The sequence below is a fragment of the Chiloscyllium plagiosum genome, chromosome 2, assembly GCF_004010195.1.
Source record: "Chiloscyllium plagiosum isolate BGI_BamShark_2017 chromosome 2, ASM401019v2, whole genome shotgun sequence".
Taxonomy (NCBI): Eukaryota; Metazoa; Chordata; class Chondrichthyes; order Orectolobiformes; family Hemiscylliidae; genus Chiloscyllium; species Chiloscyllium plagiosum.
The window spans coordinates 41,751,101-41,769,776 of NC_057711.1; the positions used below are offsets into that span (position 1 = coordinate 41,751,101).

The following is an 18,676-nucleotide window of genomic DNA, read 5'->3' on the forward strand; positions in this document are numbered from 1 at the left end:
AAAAGAAGGTTAATAGGCAACAATAGAGGGATACAAGATGATCAGAGGATTAGATACAGTGGACAATGAAAGCCTTTTTCCTCGAATGGTTATGGCTAGCATGAGGGGACATAGTTTTAAATTGAGAAGTGATAAATATAGGAGAGAGGTCAGAGATAGGTTTTTTACTCAGAGAGTAGTAGGGGCATGAAACACCCTGCCTGCAACAGCAGTAGACTCGCTAACTTTAAGGACATTTAAGTGGCCATTGGATAAACATATGGATGATAATGGAATAGTGATAATGGTTTCAGATTGGTTCCAAAGGTTGGCTCAACATCGAAGGCTGAAGGGCCTGTACTGTGCTGCAATGTTCCTCTGGCAGTTCGTTCCACACACGAACCATTCACTGTGTAAAAATGTTGCCCCTCATGTCCTTTTTAAATCTTTCTCCTCTCACCTTAAAAATATGCTATCTAGTTTTGAACTTCTCCACCCTAGGAAAAAGGACACTTGTCATTCACATTATCTATTCCCCTCATGTTTTTATAATAAACTTCAATAAGCTCATCCCTCAACCTCCTATACTCCAGTGGAAGAAGTCCCAGCCTTTCCAGTCTATTTTTATATCGCAAACCTTCCATCCTCAGCAACATCCTGGTAATTGTTTTCTGAACCCTCTCCAGTTTAATAAAATCCTTACTATAACCGGCTGACCAGAACTGTGCATAGTATTCCAGAAGAGGCCTCACCAATGTCCTGTACAACCTCGACATGATGTCCCAACTCCTATACTCAAAGGACTAAGCAATGAAGGCAAACATGCGAAATGCCTCCTTAAACATCCTGTCTACCTGAGACGCAATTTTCAGAGAATTATGTACCTGAATCGCTAGGTGTCTGTTCTACAACTCAGCAAGGGATCTACCATTAATTGTGTAAGTCCTGCCCTTGTTTCTTTTTCCAAAATGCAATACTTAACTTCAATTAAATACTTAAACTTCATCTGCCGCTCCTCAGCCCATTGACCAAATTGGTCGAGAGCTCTTTGTAAACTTAGACCTTCTTCACTGTTCACTTTACCACTAATTTTGGTGTCATTTGCAAACGTACTAACCATGCCTCCTATATTCTCATTCCAAATCATTTATATAAATGACAAACAAAAGTGGACCCAGAACCAATCCCTGTGGAACACCACTGGTCACAAGTCTCCAGCCTGAAAAACAATTCTCACCTCCACCTCCGTCTCCTACCATAAAGCCAATTTTGTATCCAATTGGCAATCTCATTTGAATCCCACTTTACTAATTAATCTACCATGCGCAGTAGCATTAATGTTGTTTCTCATCATCAAGAATGGAAATGTAGGTGGCTTAATAACACAACTTAAGGTGAATTCATTACAAGTATATTGTTTCTATTCTTGTGGTAATTGTAAACCATAATTAGATTTAAATGCCAGTTTACTGCACCTAAAAACCTCCATTTTCCAGATCATCCTCAAAGTTATGGTGTTCTGTACAATATAACTACTGAATAAGGCAGTAAACAGTTATTGTAAAAATAAACATGGGCATCTGTGGAAGAAAAGCAATATTTAAAGAAAAACAAAGTGGGTTTAGTACAAATTGTTTGAAAATTCAATTTGTTGTTTGCAATTTGAGCCAAAATTCTGTAATTTTCATAATACCCTGCTGGGTCATTCCGAGATCGATTAGATTTCCAAAGTTCAAACACACACTTGCAAATATTCAATAATGAAAACATTGTTGAAAATCCTAGTAGCTCATGTAACCAAAAAAGGCTTTAATTCTGTTCAGTTATCATGTACATGTAGAATTCTAGGGAGAAATATCAATTTAGCTTGGTGAATGAATTGGAAGATTGCGGACTCATTCCCATTCCAGGACTTGGACACGTCATTTTGGCTAATATTTCAGCTCATGCGGAGGAAGTGTTGTATTACCATAATTGATGATAATTGAGTGAGATGTTAAAAATGGCTGCGACTGCATGCTTAGATGATTATAAAAGATTTCAAGGCACTATTTGAATGTTGGGTGCATATTTGTTCTGAAGTTTATTTGCTCCTAAACTAATATAGATCATTATTAGAATGTGCGAGGCAGTTAGAAATAGCATGAACAAATATTTTTCTTTTCTGCATTGTCAGTTTACCAGCAGCACTAGGGGAAATAGTTATTCAGTGTGAAATGAGTGCTCTTTTATTTTCCTTTTTGTCAATGAAATAGGTTTGATCCACTTAAAATTTGCAGCAGTTTGAACATAAGTTACTGACCTGAGTGTTTTCAATTATTCATCGACAGGGATAACAACAGGTCTTTGCAAATAAGGCAAGCCAACAAGTAGATGCAACAAGCACAAAAGAATAGAGTTGCCTAGATATCAGTGATTGTATTGCCAGGACTTGTGTACCAATCAAGTCTGAGTTTGTACACAAAGAACAGTAAAGTTTTCCCATGAAGATTTAAATTTCATTTATATTCTTGTTGGAAAAGTCCAAATGGCATAGATGAGTTTTACCAAAAATTTGGTTCAGTGTCAATTTCAGGGAGTTTCTTGGTGGAATTCTCTCCCTGATCTCTGGTAGATTATCTCATGTAATTCTTCACTGTTCACCTTATTATGTATGATTCGTGCTTATATGCTGTTGCTCTTATGCGCAGTTGTGGAATTACTTGCCACTGGCATCATACTTAAATCCTATCTGTGCACTAGGTCAAAAACTGCCAGGTACAGATAGCTCTTCACATGCATGTAGTGGATGTGAAAAGGGAAAGCGATGGGTTCTGAGTGCACATAGGTGGCATGAGTGGCATTTCATTGGGGAATGTATTGCCACGTTACAATATCACCTGTCCGATTGACTGTCAGAGTGCAGCTTCAAGTTATTTGGGATATCTGTCCTTATTGCCGTGCCATATTTGAATCCTGTGTATTTCCCTAATGTCCAGTGTAGCACAACATCTTATCATTGTTCAGGACTGACGGTGGCTCACCCCTGACCATTTTTGATAGATAGCCCTGATTGACCTCTGTCTTGTTCTGAGTGATTTAGCAGTAACCCCTTATTTAGTTGCTTTGGATCTGTAGGAGTGACTGTGGCACATTTGTAATGATATAGAACCCCTGATCTTGACTGCTGCATGTTGAAGCCCCTAACTGAGAACAGATGAGGACATTGAATAACTGTGCTCGTACTCCCTTAATGATGACAGTCAATCTTGACTAAGGACTTGCTGCTGTTGGACTTCAGACATAACCATTTGAATTGGATGAAACATATGTTTTCTGTGTAGGCTGCTTGCACATGCTGCAGTTCAGGCATTGATGTAGCGCGGCGCTGTAAAGCAATATGTCCACTCTTTTGACTGATTACAGCAAGCAAAGATGATAAGCTTGTGTCTGTGTTCAAAGGCAAGGCAAAACAAGTATGGTGAGACTAAATTCTGAATGATAAACCATGCTGTGAAAGATGCTGGGAACATCGAAGTATGTGCAGTGTGAGTGGGTCCTAAGAGAGCAGGAGATACACCCTGTTGTAATCCACGAGATGGGTGTTCGTCCCTACATGCAAATGGCTTGGTAGCAGCGTGATAGTACGCCATATCAGTGTGCTCCAAAGTATAGCTTTGAAGCAGATAATCATATTCTAAGTGAGTTGGAAATGTGCCATGATGATTTTGAAAGACTGGCATGTGTCCAATTGCCAGGGTGGAGTTTGGAAGTGGGCAGGAGATGCAGGTGGGCACTACCCATGGAGTATACTCTAATATGTGGGGAACTGCTGGCAAGGTGGTGGCCAGAGGAGCAAAGAATGAGCTGGACCCACCAGGTACTCACTCAGGAATTATCGCCATCGGGAATTTGGTATCAGGAATTGTCACCATCTACTTTCTCTCAACTACATGGAGGGGTGAAAAGGTAGTAATGAGATGTTAATACATACAAATGGGTCTCTCACCAGTCACTCCTGAGATTCTCATCTTGCTGTTCAAAATGTACATGCAGTATTTTGACTTTTATTGCTTGACATTCCAAATCTCTCTTTTCCAATCGCACAATATTTTCCCAACTAATTCACCATAGCCCACATTGTTCAGGATTTAATGCAGAATGCATTATTGACAGAGTTAAGAATTGCAAAATGGAAAGCAATCTTTAAATTTTGCCCATATTAAATTTCCAATTTCCCTCAATGGAGGTACCAACTTTGGGCAGTTGAAGTAGTAAAAACTTTTTATGAACTTGGAAAAGACAGCTGTGGTACTGTAATAGTTTTGGAAGATATGCTCAGACAAGATAAACAAATGATTGTATATACATCATTAAAATTTGATGGCACTATTTCTGGGAATCTTTTTCTATTTCTCAATAATGATCCTTGAACTATGCTTGAGGCTTCTTCATTGCTAAGTTTTAATTCGTGTTGGGAACTGTTAGTCTATTTCATTGTTTCAGCAATTCAATTGTTTCAGCAATTCAGTCTCTCAAAACTTCTTTTCTAGTTGTTGCAAAAGGTCACTTTTAATATATTGTGTATTGTGTAAAATTCTTAAAGCTCATTAGTATCTTGATATGCAGTTGCGAAATTGCATTCTGGGAGAATTAGCTTTGTTTCCTGAGAAGTGTGTTAGTTTAGTGTCGCTGCTTGGATAAGAGATGAATATGAAATTAGCAGTGAAAATACAAAGATATATTTTATCACTAAATCTCACAATTCTGGTATGTTGATGCAGTTATTTGAGTAACATTGAGTAAAATTGAATTTTGGAGCAACGTTATGCAGTCACAAAATCTGGTGACAAAGTGCAAATAACATGCTTGCAGCAATTCCTGATAACCAAGCCTGTAGAAAGTAGCCTTTGTTCATTATTGAGAAGAGGTGTGTTGAATTTTCTGGCTTCCACCGGTATTTTAGATGAATTTTGTATAGCCACAAGAGTCAATTATAAGATTTGATTGCATTTATTGACTTGCGTGTTTTTGAATCTGTGCATACCAATTTACTGGGATAGATTGATTAGGGTTATTCACCAATGAGGCCACTGTATACAGAGCAACTGTGTACAAAACCCTCAGCTCTCAAAATTCAAATCTGTGAGCACCAAATATAATCACAAGTGGAATGTAATTGTCTGTTGTGTGCAAGATTGTCAGAACCCACAGACTGACCCTTGACCCAGAGAATGACGTTAAAGAGGAAATAATTTGACCACTTTGTATCAGTAACTAATTAATTGTCGTGTTGGCCCAGATCTTTCCATCCCTGGATAGTCAAAGACTGGACACATTTCCATTTGGGACTATACCTTGACAGCACTTGATGTCATATTCTTTAAAGATATCCTGTTGTTCAGTTTTAGTATTGCCTGCCAACCTTTGGTTTCACTTAATGTGAGGCAGATACATCCGTAATTCATTTTTGCCAGTTAATTGTTTTTGCACTGGATTGTTCTTCGCCATTTTCTATAGTCAGTCTAAACCTTCTGATAAAATGGTGTCTGTTTCCTAAATGTTCCTTGAGTTATATTTGATCCACTTCGGTCACCTCATTTCTAGTCCAATCAGAAAGAAGACATACTCATAGAAGATTCTCCTGAATGTCCTATGGGAACTTCAGTCCCTCTTTGTGCTTTCTGCTACTTCTAGGGGGGAGACGATGGCCTTGTGATATTATTGCTGGACTGTTAATCCAGAGATCCAGATAACATTCTGGGGACCCGGATTTGATTCCCACCATGGTAGATGGTGGAATTTGAATTCAGTAACTATCTGGAATTAAGGATCTATGATGACTATAGGTCCATTATCAATCGTCAGAAAAAAAACTATCTAGTTTACTAATTTCCTTTAAGGAAGGAAATCTGTCATTTCTTACCTGGTCTGGCCTACATGTGACTCCTGACCTACTGCAATGTGGTTGACTCTTAATTGCCCTCTGGCAAATTAGGCTTAGGCAATAAATGTTGTCAGCCAACGACACCTCATCCCGTGAATGAATAAAGAATACTTTTGTCCCAGTCTACAGTCAAATAATTACAGTCACACATTATAACTATTGGATAATTCTTGCATATCTGTAATTTTCTTGCATATTTGTTTCTCTACATCCTTCCCATGTATTGGTGGCTTGAAGCAATGTTTTTTTTTGTTCCTAAGCTGTGGCCAAATAACATGCACCCCCTCCCCGATATTCTTTACAATACTTAACAATCTTCTTTATTAATCAAAACTGCCACCTTGTTTTTTTTCTTAGTTTTCCTGGAAAAGCACAGCAGTTCAGACAGCATCCGAGGAGCAGGAAAATAGACGTTTCGGGCAAAAGCCCTTCATTAGGAATAGAGGCAGAGTGCCTGCAGAGTGGAGAGATAAATGAGAGGGGGGTGGAGGTGGGGAGAAAGTAGCATAGAGTACAGTAGGTGAGTGGGGGTGTTGTTCCAAGGCAGAAGATGAGGCATTCTTCCTCCAGGCGTTGAGTGGTGAGGGAACATGTCCTCGGTTGAATGGGAGGGGGAGTTGAAATGTTGGGCCACAGGGCAGTGGGGTTGATTGGTGCGGGTGTCCCAGAGATGTTCCCTAAAGCGCTCTGCTAGGAGGCGTCCAGTCTCCCCAATGTAGAGGAGACCGCATCGGGAGCAGCGGATACAATAAATAATTTTGTTTTCCAGCATCTGCAGTCATTGTTTTTACCTTCTTATTTTTCCTGAATACCTTGTATCTGAGAATGTAGGTTAATTTCCTATTAACCTTCTTAATTCTGACTCTGTGACTACATCCATCATGGGTTGATATTAATGTGGAACCCAAACACCATTGTTCCCATTAAGGTATCTGCATCCTTGAGCATGGCAGCAGGAAAATGACAGACCCTGCAGGTATCATATTTGTGGCTATAGGTCAGTTCTCTAACTATAGAATTCCATGTCACTATATTTTTCAATCTTCTTTATGCCCCTCTGTGATGTTGTGGAATTGGCTCTAGCTACAGTCCCCAGAGAGACTGTCATCCTTGTCAGTATTCAGACTGCTGACTTGCTATGAAGTTAAAAATCACACAGTCCAACAGGCTTATTTGGAAGTATAAGCTTTTGGAACACTACTCCTTCGTGACATGGATGTGACATGGTGCGAAACTGTGTATTGCAAAGACAAATTTGCTTTTCTGCCAGACTGAGATAATATGAGAATCATGTATGACAGATGAGTACTTTATTTGTCGTGAAAAGTTTATTTCGTAGGACGAAGATAAATGAACAATTTATTGTTTAAAATTACTTTGGTCGCAGTGCAATGCATTTAAATTGGACAATTCCTTCATTCCTGATTCATTTTGACTTCACATACCTGTTGACACTAATTACCAATCAGTCAATACAAAGCAGTTTCTTCTGTATCACATCTTACAGTGGATCTTTATTCAAAAGCCACTGACATAGTTGTTCTTCATCTTCAGGGATTGTCCTCATTTAGGAAAGACATGTGAATCTTTTCCCATCATTATAAATGCAATTGCCATCTCTATTTGATTGATTGAAGCTAGAAGATAATCAACAATTTGGTCCCTGAGGCATATGAGGTCAATTATATATTAGCAGCTCACCATCAAGAGTTGAAGATCTAAGTCAAGACTGCAGGAGGTCGCAATCTCGTCACATCCCACACTTAAAATCATTAACTTTATTGAGGTTGTCAAACAGCTGAGATCTTAGCAATTTATATTGAGCACTTTGTTCTCAGAGTGATAATCTTTAATCCTTTTCCTCAAAATGCTTTACTCGAGTCAATTTGAGGAATGATTGCTGACAGAATTGTCTCTCAATGAATGAATATTCTTCTACTTTCAAAATTTATTATTTTAATCGGATACAAACTGTAGTCAATACTTAAAGCGCTATCCCAATTTTTGGATTGTTCTTAGCATTATATCTAAAACACCACTGTCTTCACATTCTTGATAAACTTATTTATTATATTCCCTAACTCCTAAAATCTCGTCTGTACTGCATACAACAAAATTGGCACTGCTGCCTTCATCATAAGTGAGTGTGAAGCAACCCGAGATAGAAACAATTCAAATACAGATGGACTCTGAATAATAGATGTAAGAAGAAGTTTCATTGTGGTTATTTATGATACACAACAAGCCAAAGAAAATATGATATTTGTGGATTACTTATCATGTGTAACAGTAAATAGTTGACATTGAGATTTATTTTCAGGATCTGATATTTTTAGATTAGATTAGATTCCCTACAGTGTGGAAACAGGCCCTTCGGCCCAACAAGTCCACACCGACCCTCCGAAGAGCAACCTACCCAGACCCATTCCCCTATATTCACCTCTGTACCTAACACTACGGGCAATTTAGCATGGCCAATTCACCTAACCTGTACATCTTTGTGTCTGTGGGAGGAAACCAGATTGCTGCCATTTAAATGAAGTATTAAATATAAAAATATATTGTTTATACCATATATTTCTTAGGATCACTTGTGTCCATTATTTATCTGGAAATGTTTCAAGTCACAATATGACAACATTCAGAGAGATACTTAAAAAAAATCAGGAAGGAAACAACAATTCCAAGATTCAGTTCAATTTTAATTTTTCAAGTCTTTTTTTCATACATTACACTACAAAAAAATCAACACTTCATTTAAAGAGGTAAAACAAATTACTGTGCATGCTGGAAATCTGAAAGAAGCACAGAAAATACTGGAGAAACTCAGCAGGTCTGACTGCATCTGTGGTGAGTGAAGCAGAATTAATGACCGATCTGAAGAATCGCACTGGACTATCAGTATTAATTGGTTCTCTCTCCACCAATGCTGCCAGACCTGCTGAGTTATTTTCGGTATCTTCTGTGTTTGTTCCTCATTTGAAGAGGGTATGAAAAGCATCCAGTATGTAAAGAATTACTTGCTATCATGATTTTAAGGTGAAGTACAATTACCAGTATTAGATATAGGTGATATTCTTGGAATTGAGTTTAGAATTGTAGAACCAAAGTACAATCAGCAGCTAGTCAGCACGACAAGTTCCCTCTGAGTCACAACTGTTCTGAGGTGGAAATATTAGTGTTCCATTAGTGTTGCTGTGTAAAAATGCTGGAGTTTCCTTCATAATGGCATTCTGAGTCTACTACAACAAATAGACTGCAGCATTTCATGAAGGCAGCTACTTCACCTTCTCAAGGGCGACTAGGAACAGGCAATAAATGCAGACCCAGCAAGCGACGCCAACATCTTATGAATGAATGTTTAGAAAAGATCATTAACCATTTAAACTTTTAGATAGCAATTTAGAACTGACCAGAATTTGAATGAATTGTAAATCATACCTCATTCCTGGCTATGTTCTGTTTTTATATTAATACTTAGATCAGTTGGTGGTGTTGGTTGTAATTTTTTCTAGAAGTTCCAGCACTCTTCAAAGTGTCATCCCATTTTGTCATAAAATGTATTGTTTTTAGCTGCTAAAATCAGTTTCGTGCATCATAATGTTCCACATAATTTTGTTTTTGCTTTAGAACCTAAAACAAGATAACAATGGAAAGGCATGTTTGCAGAATCTGGCCACTCTCCTCACCAGACACTGTACACTATATGCAGATAAGTTGGGAAAAGGAACGAGACCTGGGAAGTGGTTTTGTAGTGACTCTCTGCAATGGAGAACAAGCTTGGAGTGGAAGAGGTATTTATGCATTGTAATTTTTTGTTTGTTTCTTTATAAGAATCTGATTTATACATTCCTGCTGAGGTTTGCTGCTTGATGCTCGTGTCTGTAAAGCTGATGTGTAATCTCTTGTATGACCATCTATTTATAGAGGAACATGAATATGCAAGCTTATGTTTCTGCACTTAGCATGTAAAAGACGTGCATTTTGTGAACGCAGTTTGACGAAACACTCTCATGGATAGTGTGACTAGATTTTCAAAAGTCAAAACCAGAGCACATTGAAAGCCATTGGAAAGGTGGGGCTCTTGGATAATAGATAGGGTGGGTGACCACTGGCAGGACTCTGGAGAAGTGGCATTTGAAAGTGGAAGGTCATGTGATAACATCAGCCAGAATAGGTCCAAACTGAGTTGGCAATCTGTTCCATAGATTGCTTAAAAGGCCTTATCAGCAATTAGCCATCAGCACTAAAAACATAATGGCAACTTCCTCAACACATTGAGGAGTGGTAGAGAGGGATACCAGCACACTTTACTCAATAGAATGTTGTGTGATGAGTGATTACAAGAAGAAAGACAAAATTTAACATAGATTTTCTCCAGAGGTTTAGATTTTATTTGACAAAATGGAAAAAGGTGAAACAAGGACACTGAAGCCATTTTTAAAGAAATTGTCAGGACACTGGTATATTGAATGAAAAACCAGGGCGTCTGGTCTCTGTACTCGTGGATCTTTTACACATGGAAATGCAGACTGTAGCAATGTTGACTTTGCTTCTGAAATTAAAATCATGTTTTGAGATAATGCAGAGTACCTGAATAATGATTTTAACTTTCTCGAGGTTATTTAATTTTGATAATAAAAGAATTCAAAATTTAATCATTATTATTTTATTTGTGATATGGTCACGTGTTTAGTGAACAAATGCTATTTGCATGTTAAATTCAACGTTTAAATGATATTTGACTGAATGCAATGGAGAAGTGGACTTGATAGACACAAGCTAGGGCTTTCAGCTCCTACTTGATGTGTAGGTAGATTTTGTTTGATAATGTGAAGACAATAAAGACAATGTGTGGTGAATAAAAATAATCCTCTAGTTCTGATAATGGGGTGCCATTTCCTCTTTGTTTTCTACCCAACTGATGTGTAACACTTTGGGAGTAATGATAAATTTATCTTGTGGTAGAATAGATGTAAAATGGAGGTCTAGAATAACTAAGCAAAACCCAAGTTTCTTTTGGCATTGATACAGAAGTCAACCCTGTAACAGCTTTCAAGTTGTTGCAAAGTCAAAGAAGCTTATTTTAAAGGTAAATTGTGTTCCATATTCAATTCTGTGTCATTCTCCAGTGAATATTATGTATTTGATCAAAGTTAGTCCACTTAAGCTAAAAATAACAGATTTTATTTTGTGATAATATATAAAAAGAAACTGACTCTGTTTTATGATATTTATGTAAGCAACAAATAGCTCACTTTAATTTAGTGTCAGAAGCTGATGCATTTTAAAACTTTATAAATGAGGATGTCACATTTTGCTGAGGAAAGTTTATGCAAAGGCTGAAATTCATTGGAACTCATGAGAAACCTATCTTTCTGATTGAAATTGAGAGAGAAATACCAGGGTGCTAAGGATACTGGGAGAGACATTATAATGAGAATAGAGAAAAGTTAAGTTAATCGACAAAGTCGGAGTAAGAGAGAAATTAATGAAGTCTGACTTATAGTTAAACTGCAAGTATATAGAGTCAGAAGCCATAGAGATCTACAGCACAGAAATTCATGCCTACCAGATATCCCAACCCAATCTAGTCCCATCTGCCAGCACCCGGCCCATATCCCTCCAAACCCAAACCCTTCCTATTCATATACCCATCCAGATGCCTTTTAAATGTTGCAATTGTACTTGCCTCCATCACTTCCTCTGGCATCCCATTCCATGCACGCACCACCCTCTGCGTGAAAAAGTTGCTGTTTCGGCCTCTTTTATATCTTTCCCCCCTCACCATAAACCTATGCCCTCTAGTTCTGGACTTCCCCCACCCCAGGGAAGAGACTTTGTCTATTTATCCTATCCATGCCCCTCATGATTTTGTAAACCTCTATAAGGTCACCCCTCAACGACAGACGCTCCAAGGAAAACAGTCTCAGCCTATTGAACCTCTCCCTATAGCTCAAATCCTCCAACCCTGGCAACATCTTTTCTGAATCCTTTCAAGTTTCACAACATCCTTCCAGTAGGAAGGAGACCAGACTTGCACACAATATTCCAAAAGTTGCCTAACCAATGTCCTGTACAGCGGGAACGTGACCTCCCAATTCCTGCACTCAAGACTTTGACCAATAAAGGAAAACGTACCAAATGCCTTCTTCACTATTCTATCTACCTGCGATCCTACTTTCAAGGAGCTATGAGCCTGCACTCCAAGGTCTCTTTGTTCAGCAACACTCCCTAGGACCTTACCATTAAGTGTATACGTCCCGTTAAGATTTGCTTTCCCAAAAAGCACCACCTCGCATTTATCTAAATTAAGCTCCATCTGCTACTCCACAGCCCATTAGCCCATCTGATCAAGATCCTGTTGTAATTTGAGGTAGCCTTCTTCGCTGCCCGCTACACCTCCAATTTTGGTGTCATCTGCAAGCTTACTAACTGTACCTCTTTTATGCTCACATTGAAAATCATCTATATAATTTGCATGGAGTGCAATTAATAAGATTTCCGCGTTCCAGTTGCAGATTGTATAGTATGTTTATGATATTGTTACTCAAGCAAGAATAGACCTGCTATTAAATAATCCAGGATACTAGCTGTTCAGAAACAATAGGACAGAAAAAGGAGAGTTGGCAGCATTGGTTAAGGATTGCATTGCAGTGCTGGAGAAAGTGAAGATACAAGGAAAGAATAAAATTGGTGGACCCAAACAAAGAAAGAGATCTGTGTAGTCGACAGACTACATTACTGAGAAGGATGTAGATACTAGTGATCTCAAGTATTTATAATGGGGGATTTGAATTTCCCATATTTGGACAGGAATAATGTTACTGTAAAAGGCAGAGAGGGGCAAGTGTTCCAAGATGTTAATGACCCAGATGCTTTGTGCTGGGGGACAATTTCGAAGTTTTATGATGATACAAAACTTGGAAACATCGCAAATTGTGAGATGGCAGGGAAGAACCCCAAAAGAATGTACAGTTGGTTCTGCTGTAATGTGCATTTCTTCAACGTGAATTGGCTATAATGCCATTGAAGAATTTAGACCATCATTTGTAGAACACGACCTTTCTTTACCTACACTGTCTATAATATGATTCCAATCCCTTCGGTTGCTATTACGTGATTTTCTTATAACACGGGATTGCACAGGAACAGAACTATCGCATTAAAGCAGAACAGACTGTAGATATATTTGTGGAGTGGGTGGCAAGGAAGCTGGTAAAGTTTAATGCGCAGAAGTGTGAAGCGATTCGTTTTGTTGGGAAACATGGAGACACGTTTAAAAAACAAAGCAGGTATAGGCACTGAGGGATCGCTGTGACTATGTATTCAAGTCTTTCAAGGTGGCAGGACAAAGGAGAGCACAGTCAGTGAAGCATTGAGTACTTTGGACTTTATTAATAGAGGCCTAGAGCACAAGATCAAGGAAGTGATGCAAAGCTTGTAGAAATCACTTGTTAGACCCCAGCTGGAGTACTGTGTGCATTTCTGTGTGCCATACTATAAGAAGGATGGGAATATGTTGGAGTGTGTGCAGAAGAAGTTCACAAGAATGGTGGCAGGAATGAGAAACTTACATTGTGAAAATATGCTGGAGAAATTTGTTCTGTTTTCATTGAGCAGAGAATACGCAATGAAGCTTTGATAGAACTTGTAAAAATTACAATAGAACTGGATGGAGTAGATAGGGAGAAATTCTTTCTAAATGGAGGATGGAGAAGGAGAAGTCCCAAGTTTAAAATAATCTGCAAAAGAAGCAAATGTAATGTATGAAAAAGCTTTTTCACACAGTGAGTGATTTGAATCTGAAATGTACTGACTGTAAATGTGGCTGAGGAAAGTCAATCAAGGTATTCAACAGGGCATTAACTGATTATTTGAATAGAAACTAGGGATGTACAGGGGTCTGGGGAAAGGCACGAGATTGGCATCAAGCTATAATGCTCATTTGGAGATCTGGTTGCAATGGAAACCTCGTGCATTGTACCAAATCTGTGGTTTATTCCATCTATGTTGAATGTGGAGCTTCTTCCAAAATAGGTACTGGCAGAGATGGCAATTTAATTTGTAACATTAAAAAAAATGCAGAGCACCAGTCTAACTCATCAGGAATGAGCTCTTTCCATTTAGAATCCTTTTCTCAGCATAAGCTAAAGAATGAAATTGCAATTTTTCCCAAGCTATAACTGAATGTTGTTGGTTGACTTACATTGGCTTCTAAGCCTACCAAGGTGTTGACTTTAAAATTCCAATGCTTGTTTCCAAATTCCTTGTGGTCTCACCACTCCCTACTTCTGTACTTCTTCCAGCCATTCAAAACTTTTGCATTCCTTCTAGTCCCTAGATTTGATTCTAGTCCTTTGATTGGGAAGGTGGTAAATATAAATCCTTCATTCAGAAAGAGAAGGGGAGTGGAAGCAGGACTCTATAGGCCAATTAGCTTAATGTCTGTCATTGGGAAAAAATTAGTAGCCATTATTAAAGACTTTATAACAAGGCACTTTGAAAAATTCAACTCTGAAAAGTGGAAAACCCAAATGTTAAAGATGTAGTATGCCTGGGCAGTCTATTCTGGTTCAAGTTAAACAATTGATAGACTTTTTTGGAGAAAAGGAAAACTAAAGTACTGTTTGCATTTTTAACAGAATAATGTTCGCAAGCCTAATTTCACTTATCATTGACTCTGTTCAGATCCATTTCACAAGTGCTGTGCCCAACATTTTTTCTTTCATGGGATATGGGCATCATTGACACTACCAGCATTTGTTGTCCTTTTTTAATTGCCCTTGAATTAACTGGCTTGCTAGTCCATTTCAGGAACCAGTTGAGAGTCAACTATATTGCTGTGGGCCTGAATTCACATGTAGACCAGACTAGGTAAGAATGGCAGACTTCCTTCATAGAGTCATAGAGTTTAACAGCCCAGAAAGAGATCCTTCAGCCCATTTTATCAGCCATCTGGCATTATCTACTTTAGTCATTTTTTCAACCATCTAGCCTGTCACCTTGAATTCTGTGGAGCTTTAATGATCATCTAATTATTTCTTAGATGTTTTGATGGTTCCACATCTGTTATCCTTTCAGTCACTAGGTTCCAGAAACTCAATATTGGGGGAAAATCCATGATATCAACAGTGTCAGATCCCATATGTTAATTAGCGCACTCAATTCCTCTGCTTCCTTGCATTAAAATAAATTCCATCTTACCTTGCCAAACTCACTTTTGTTTTAACATGACTACATGTACTCTGCCTATCAGACTGACTTGGCTTTCCTTCTACATTTGTCCATGCATCAGCCATTGTTGGACCTCCATTCTGTATCCCATTTTATGTCAAATTAGTTTAAACCATTAAAAAACCAGACCAGCACACCAGCTGAACTTCATCTGGGCCGAGCAGCCTAGGCTTTTATTGGGAAATTGTTCTTCTGTCAAGTTATAGTTCCAACAGGTTTATTTGGAAGCACTAGCTTTCAGAGCAGAAAAATCTTATTCTTATTTATGTCCTGAGTCCCACCAGGTCCTCTCTCCCAACCTACTTGTCAGTGATGCTAGTTTGCTGCACACTTCCCACAGTCTGCTTGATTTAGAGATGCTGGTGTTGGACTGGGGTATACAAAGTTAAAAACATCAGGTTATAGTTCAACACATTTATTTGGAAGTGCCAGCTTTTGGAGTGGAAAAATCAACCACCTGATGAAGGAGCAGCACTCTGAAAGCTCGTGCTTCCAAGTAAACCTGTTGGACTATAACCTGGTGTTGTATGATTTTTAACAGAGTCTGCTTCACAGTGATGCTGGATGTTGCATAGTCTTCCTTCCGAAAGGAAGCCAATAAACCTACTGGGGTTTTATTACAATTGATAATAGTTTTGTGGTTATCGTTACTGGGAGTAGCTTTATGTTAGATTTAATTATAATCAGTCTGTTTATTTCGTGATTAATTAAATTAAACTTGAAATTGCTTACACATGCAATTGTCAATTCTATTTCCAGTGTCAGAAAATCAAGTAACAATGGAAGCAAAAGAGGCTGAAATGGACAGAGAAAAATATGTTGATGAACTTCGACAAGCACTGACAATGGGGGAAGAAAGAATGAAAAAATATAGTTTTGACTTTTTTAAGGACAAGGACAAGGAAGTTTTTCATTTTTTATATGAAAAGCTTTTACAAGACATTTCAGTAAGTACAGTTCTATTTTTTAATTTAAGAACAATAGTTTTATTTATGTAAAAAGATAGGAAGGTTAAAGTAACTTTGTTAGTTTGGTTTCAAAGAAACTTACCTTGGTTAGCTCATTTGGCTGGATGGCTGGCTTGCAATGCACCAGCTGAAGTTACCATGGCGGACTCTCCTCAACCTCTCCCCTCACTTGAGGCATCATAACCCTCTACTTAAACCATCACCAGTCATCCTTCTCTAATGAGTGAGCACCCTATGGTCTGGTAAGACAATGAAGAATTTTACCTTTAGCCAGAGTGTTAGGGGATGATATTTATGAATCTGCTCTTCAATCTTGGGGAAAATTGTTTCCATAAAATATTTCTCCGCATCTCCAGATTTATACAGATGAACACAAATGAGTTGGAATGGAACGTGTTTGCTTCTGATATGAACATGTAGACATTTTAAATTCTGTGTTCAAGAATTGAATTTCCTCCATAGTGTATTTAAGATTATTGGGAATGTTACATATTTTTCAGAACGTGTTAGAAATGCAATATCATTTCTTAAACAATTATGTGTTGCTATCCTATTAACTTTATGTATTCATATCTAGCCTGATTTTTAAAAATGGATATATAATTGCAGCTCTCTCCATTCTACTGTTTTAGCCTTCTCACACATGCTTTCCATTTCATGCTATATTTGTTTATTTTCTCCTGTTTTACGTTTGTCTTGGAATAACCTGATATCAAATAGTGACGACAAACATGTGTGACAACTTGTACTGTATTTTGGTAAAATTATTAATTTACTTATTTTTTGATATTTTCCCATGCTGATATTCTAAAGAAAGCGCAATGTAATTTCCAACATTTCAGGCTTCATGTTTAACATGGCACATATTATGATCCTGTATTTGTGTAAGCATATAATAATTAAACAAAATGTATTTGAGAGTTCTTTTCACCAGGATTCTTTTCACAATAGATATCTCTAAATATATTCTGTAAATGCTTATTAGTACTTAAGATCATTACAGATAATTTAAGACTTCAGTAAATGTTGCCAGCTGAATTCTCCTTATCAGTCCCATTTGCTTAGATTCCAGACTGATCTGTTATGAAAAATACATGTTTGTATGAAGCAGAGACTATCATTCCATGATACCTGCATATCGTTGTTCTTATCAAACTTTGGGATCTGCCTATGGAACTGGCTTCCATTTATCAAGTTTGAGCTTTTTTTAGCACTCAATTCCTGAGATTAAGAACTGAAATTAGTGGGTTTTTTTTTGCTAGAATTATAGAATCCCTACAGAGCAGATAGAAGCCATTTGGCCCATCCGGAGAACTCAGTTCTCAGAAAGCAAAGTTCTAGATAGAAGCCATTTGGCCCATCCGGAGAACTCAGTTCTCAGAAAGCAAAGTTCTGAGGAATGGCCACTGGACCTGAAACATTAATGCTTATTTCTCTCCACAGATCCTGCCAGACCTGCTGAGTTTATCCAGCAATTTCTCTTTTTGTTACTGATTTCCAGTATCTACAGTTCTTTCGATTTTTATTTAGGACCTCATTAACATCCATTTCCAATATTTGCGAGGTGGTTGCAGCAAACAGTTGTAGACAGTAAAATATTTTTTGTTTGTGGTGTAGAAATCTGATTTGTGTTGTCAGGGTGAACTTCAGCCTCTATTGGTTTTGTTTATGTTCTTGTTTTTCTTCTGGTTAATAAAACTCATGTTTTGATTTGTTCGATTGCTTACTGGTCTATGATGTGCCTCCTCGATAATGCCAAGCTGTGGGGACAAGTGTGATTGGGGACTGGGTTACACTGACTTTGAGGATTTAGTTACAAACAGGTAAAGCACACTGTATAGTAGTTAAATTGCAACTAGAGTGAGGAATTCATTTGTGTGAGTCAGCCTGCCAACTTGTGTGCAGTGTGGTTTTGTGGCTGCTATACCATGATGTTGTCAATGACTGACAATGCTGGATTTGCCAATTCTTCTGCAGATGCACAATTGCCTTTGAAAGATGGCACGGGTGCAAGGCACACTTGTCATTCAGTGAATGCCTGTCGAGTGGTGAGTTGCTCTGGCAATGATGTGTGGTAGGATAAGGCCAGAACCAAACGTGGAAGATCCCATGGGGATGAAATAGGTAATTAATAAATTGAGTTTAGTAAGGTACTGTGAGGGAATTCTCTAGACCTTGCAAAAAACCCTCCAAAAGACTTGACTTCTGGTTCAACATTCCAGATTTCAGACCAGAATCCTGATGAAAGATCACTGACCTAAAATGATAACTCTCTTTTTCTCTCCATGGATGCTGTTTGACCTTATTTTTGTGAGAATTTTAGTTAGAATATAATCAGACTAAATATAACAATTCCAGTCCTGCCTGAGTAGTGGCAAATCATTAATAAAACAATATTTCAGACGAATGGAGGCAATGTTGACCTTAATTGGGACTTAATTTGTTTCAAACCAACTATGACTATTCTGCGGAGATATTCCAAAGGAAAGCTACACTTATTTTGAAACATTAACTCTGTTTGCCTCTGGAAACAGCATTTTCTGATTTTCAGCAGCTGTAGCAATCT

The 18,676-nt window shown here is 38.0% G+C and overlaps 1 protein-coding gene across 8 annotated transcripts in view; it reads left to right on the plus strand.

The window, feature by feature from the left end:
* Positions 1-18,676, plus strand: part of xrcc4 (X-ray repair complementing defective repair in Chinese hamster cells 4) — a 383,221-nt gene that overhangs the window by 35,381 nt on the left and 329,164 nt on the right. For all 8 annotated transcript variants that reach the window (XM_043708498.1, XM_043708491.1, XM_043708485.1 and 5 more), the window contains 2 exons: positions 9,536-9,699; positions 15,902-16,089. In XM_043708498.1, the coding sequence (XP_043564433.1) occupies positions 9,555-9,699; positions 15,902-16,089 (333 nt within the window). In that variant the 5' untranslated portion in view covers positions 9,536-9,554. The remainder of the gene's footprint in view (positions 1-9,535; positions 9,700-15,901; positions 16,090-18,676) is intronic.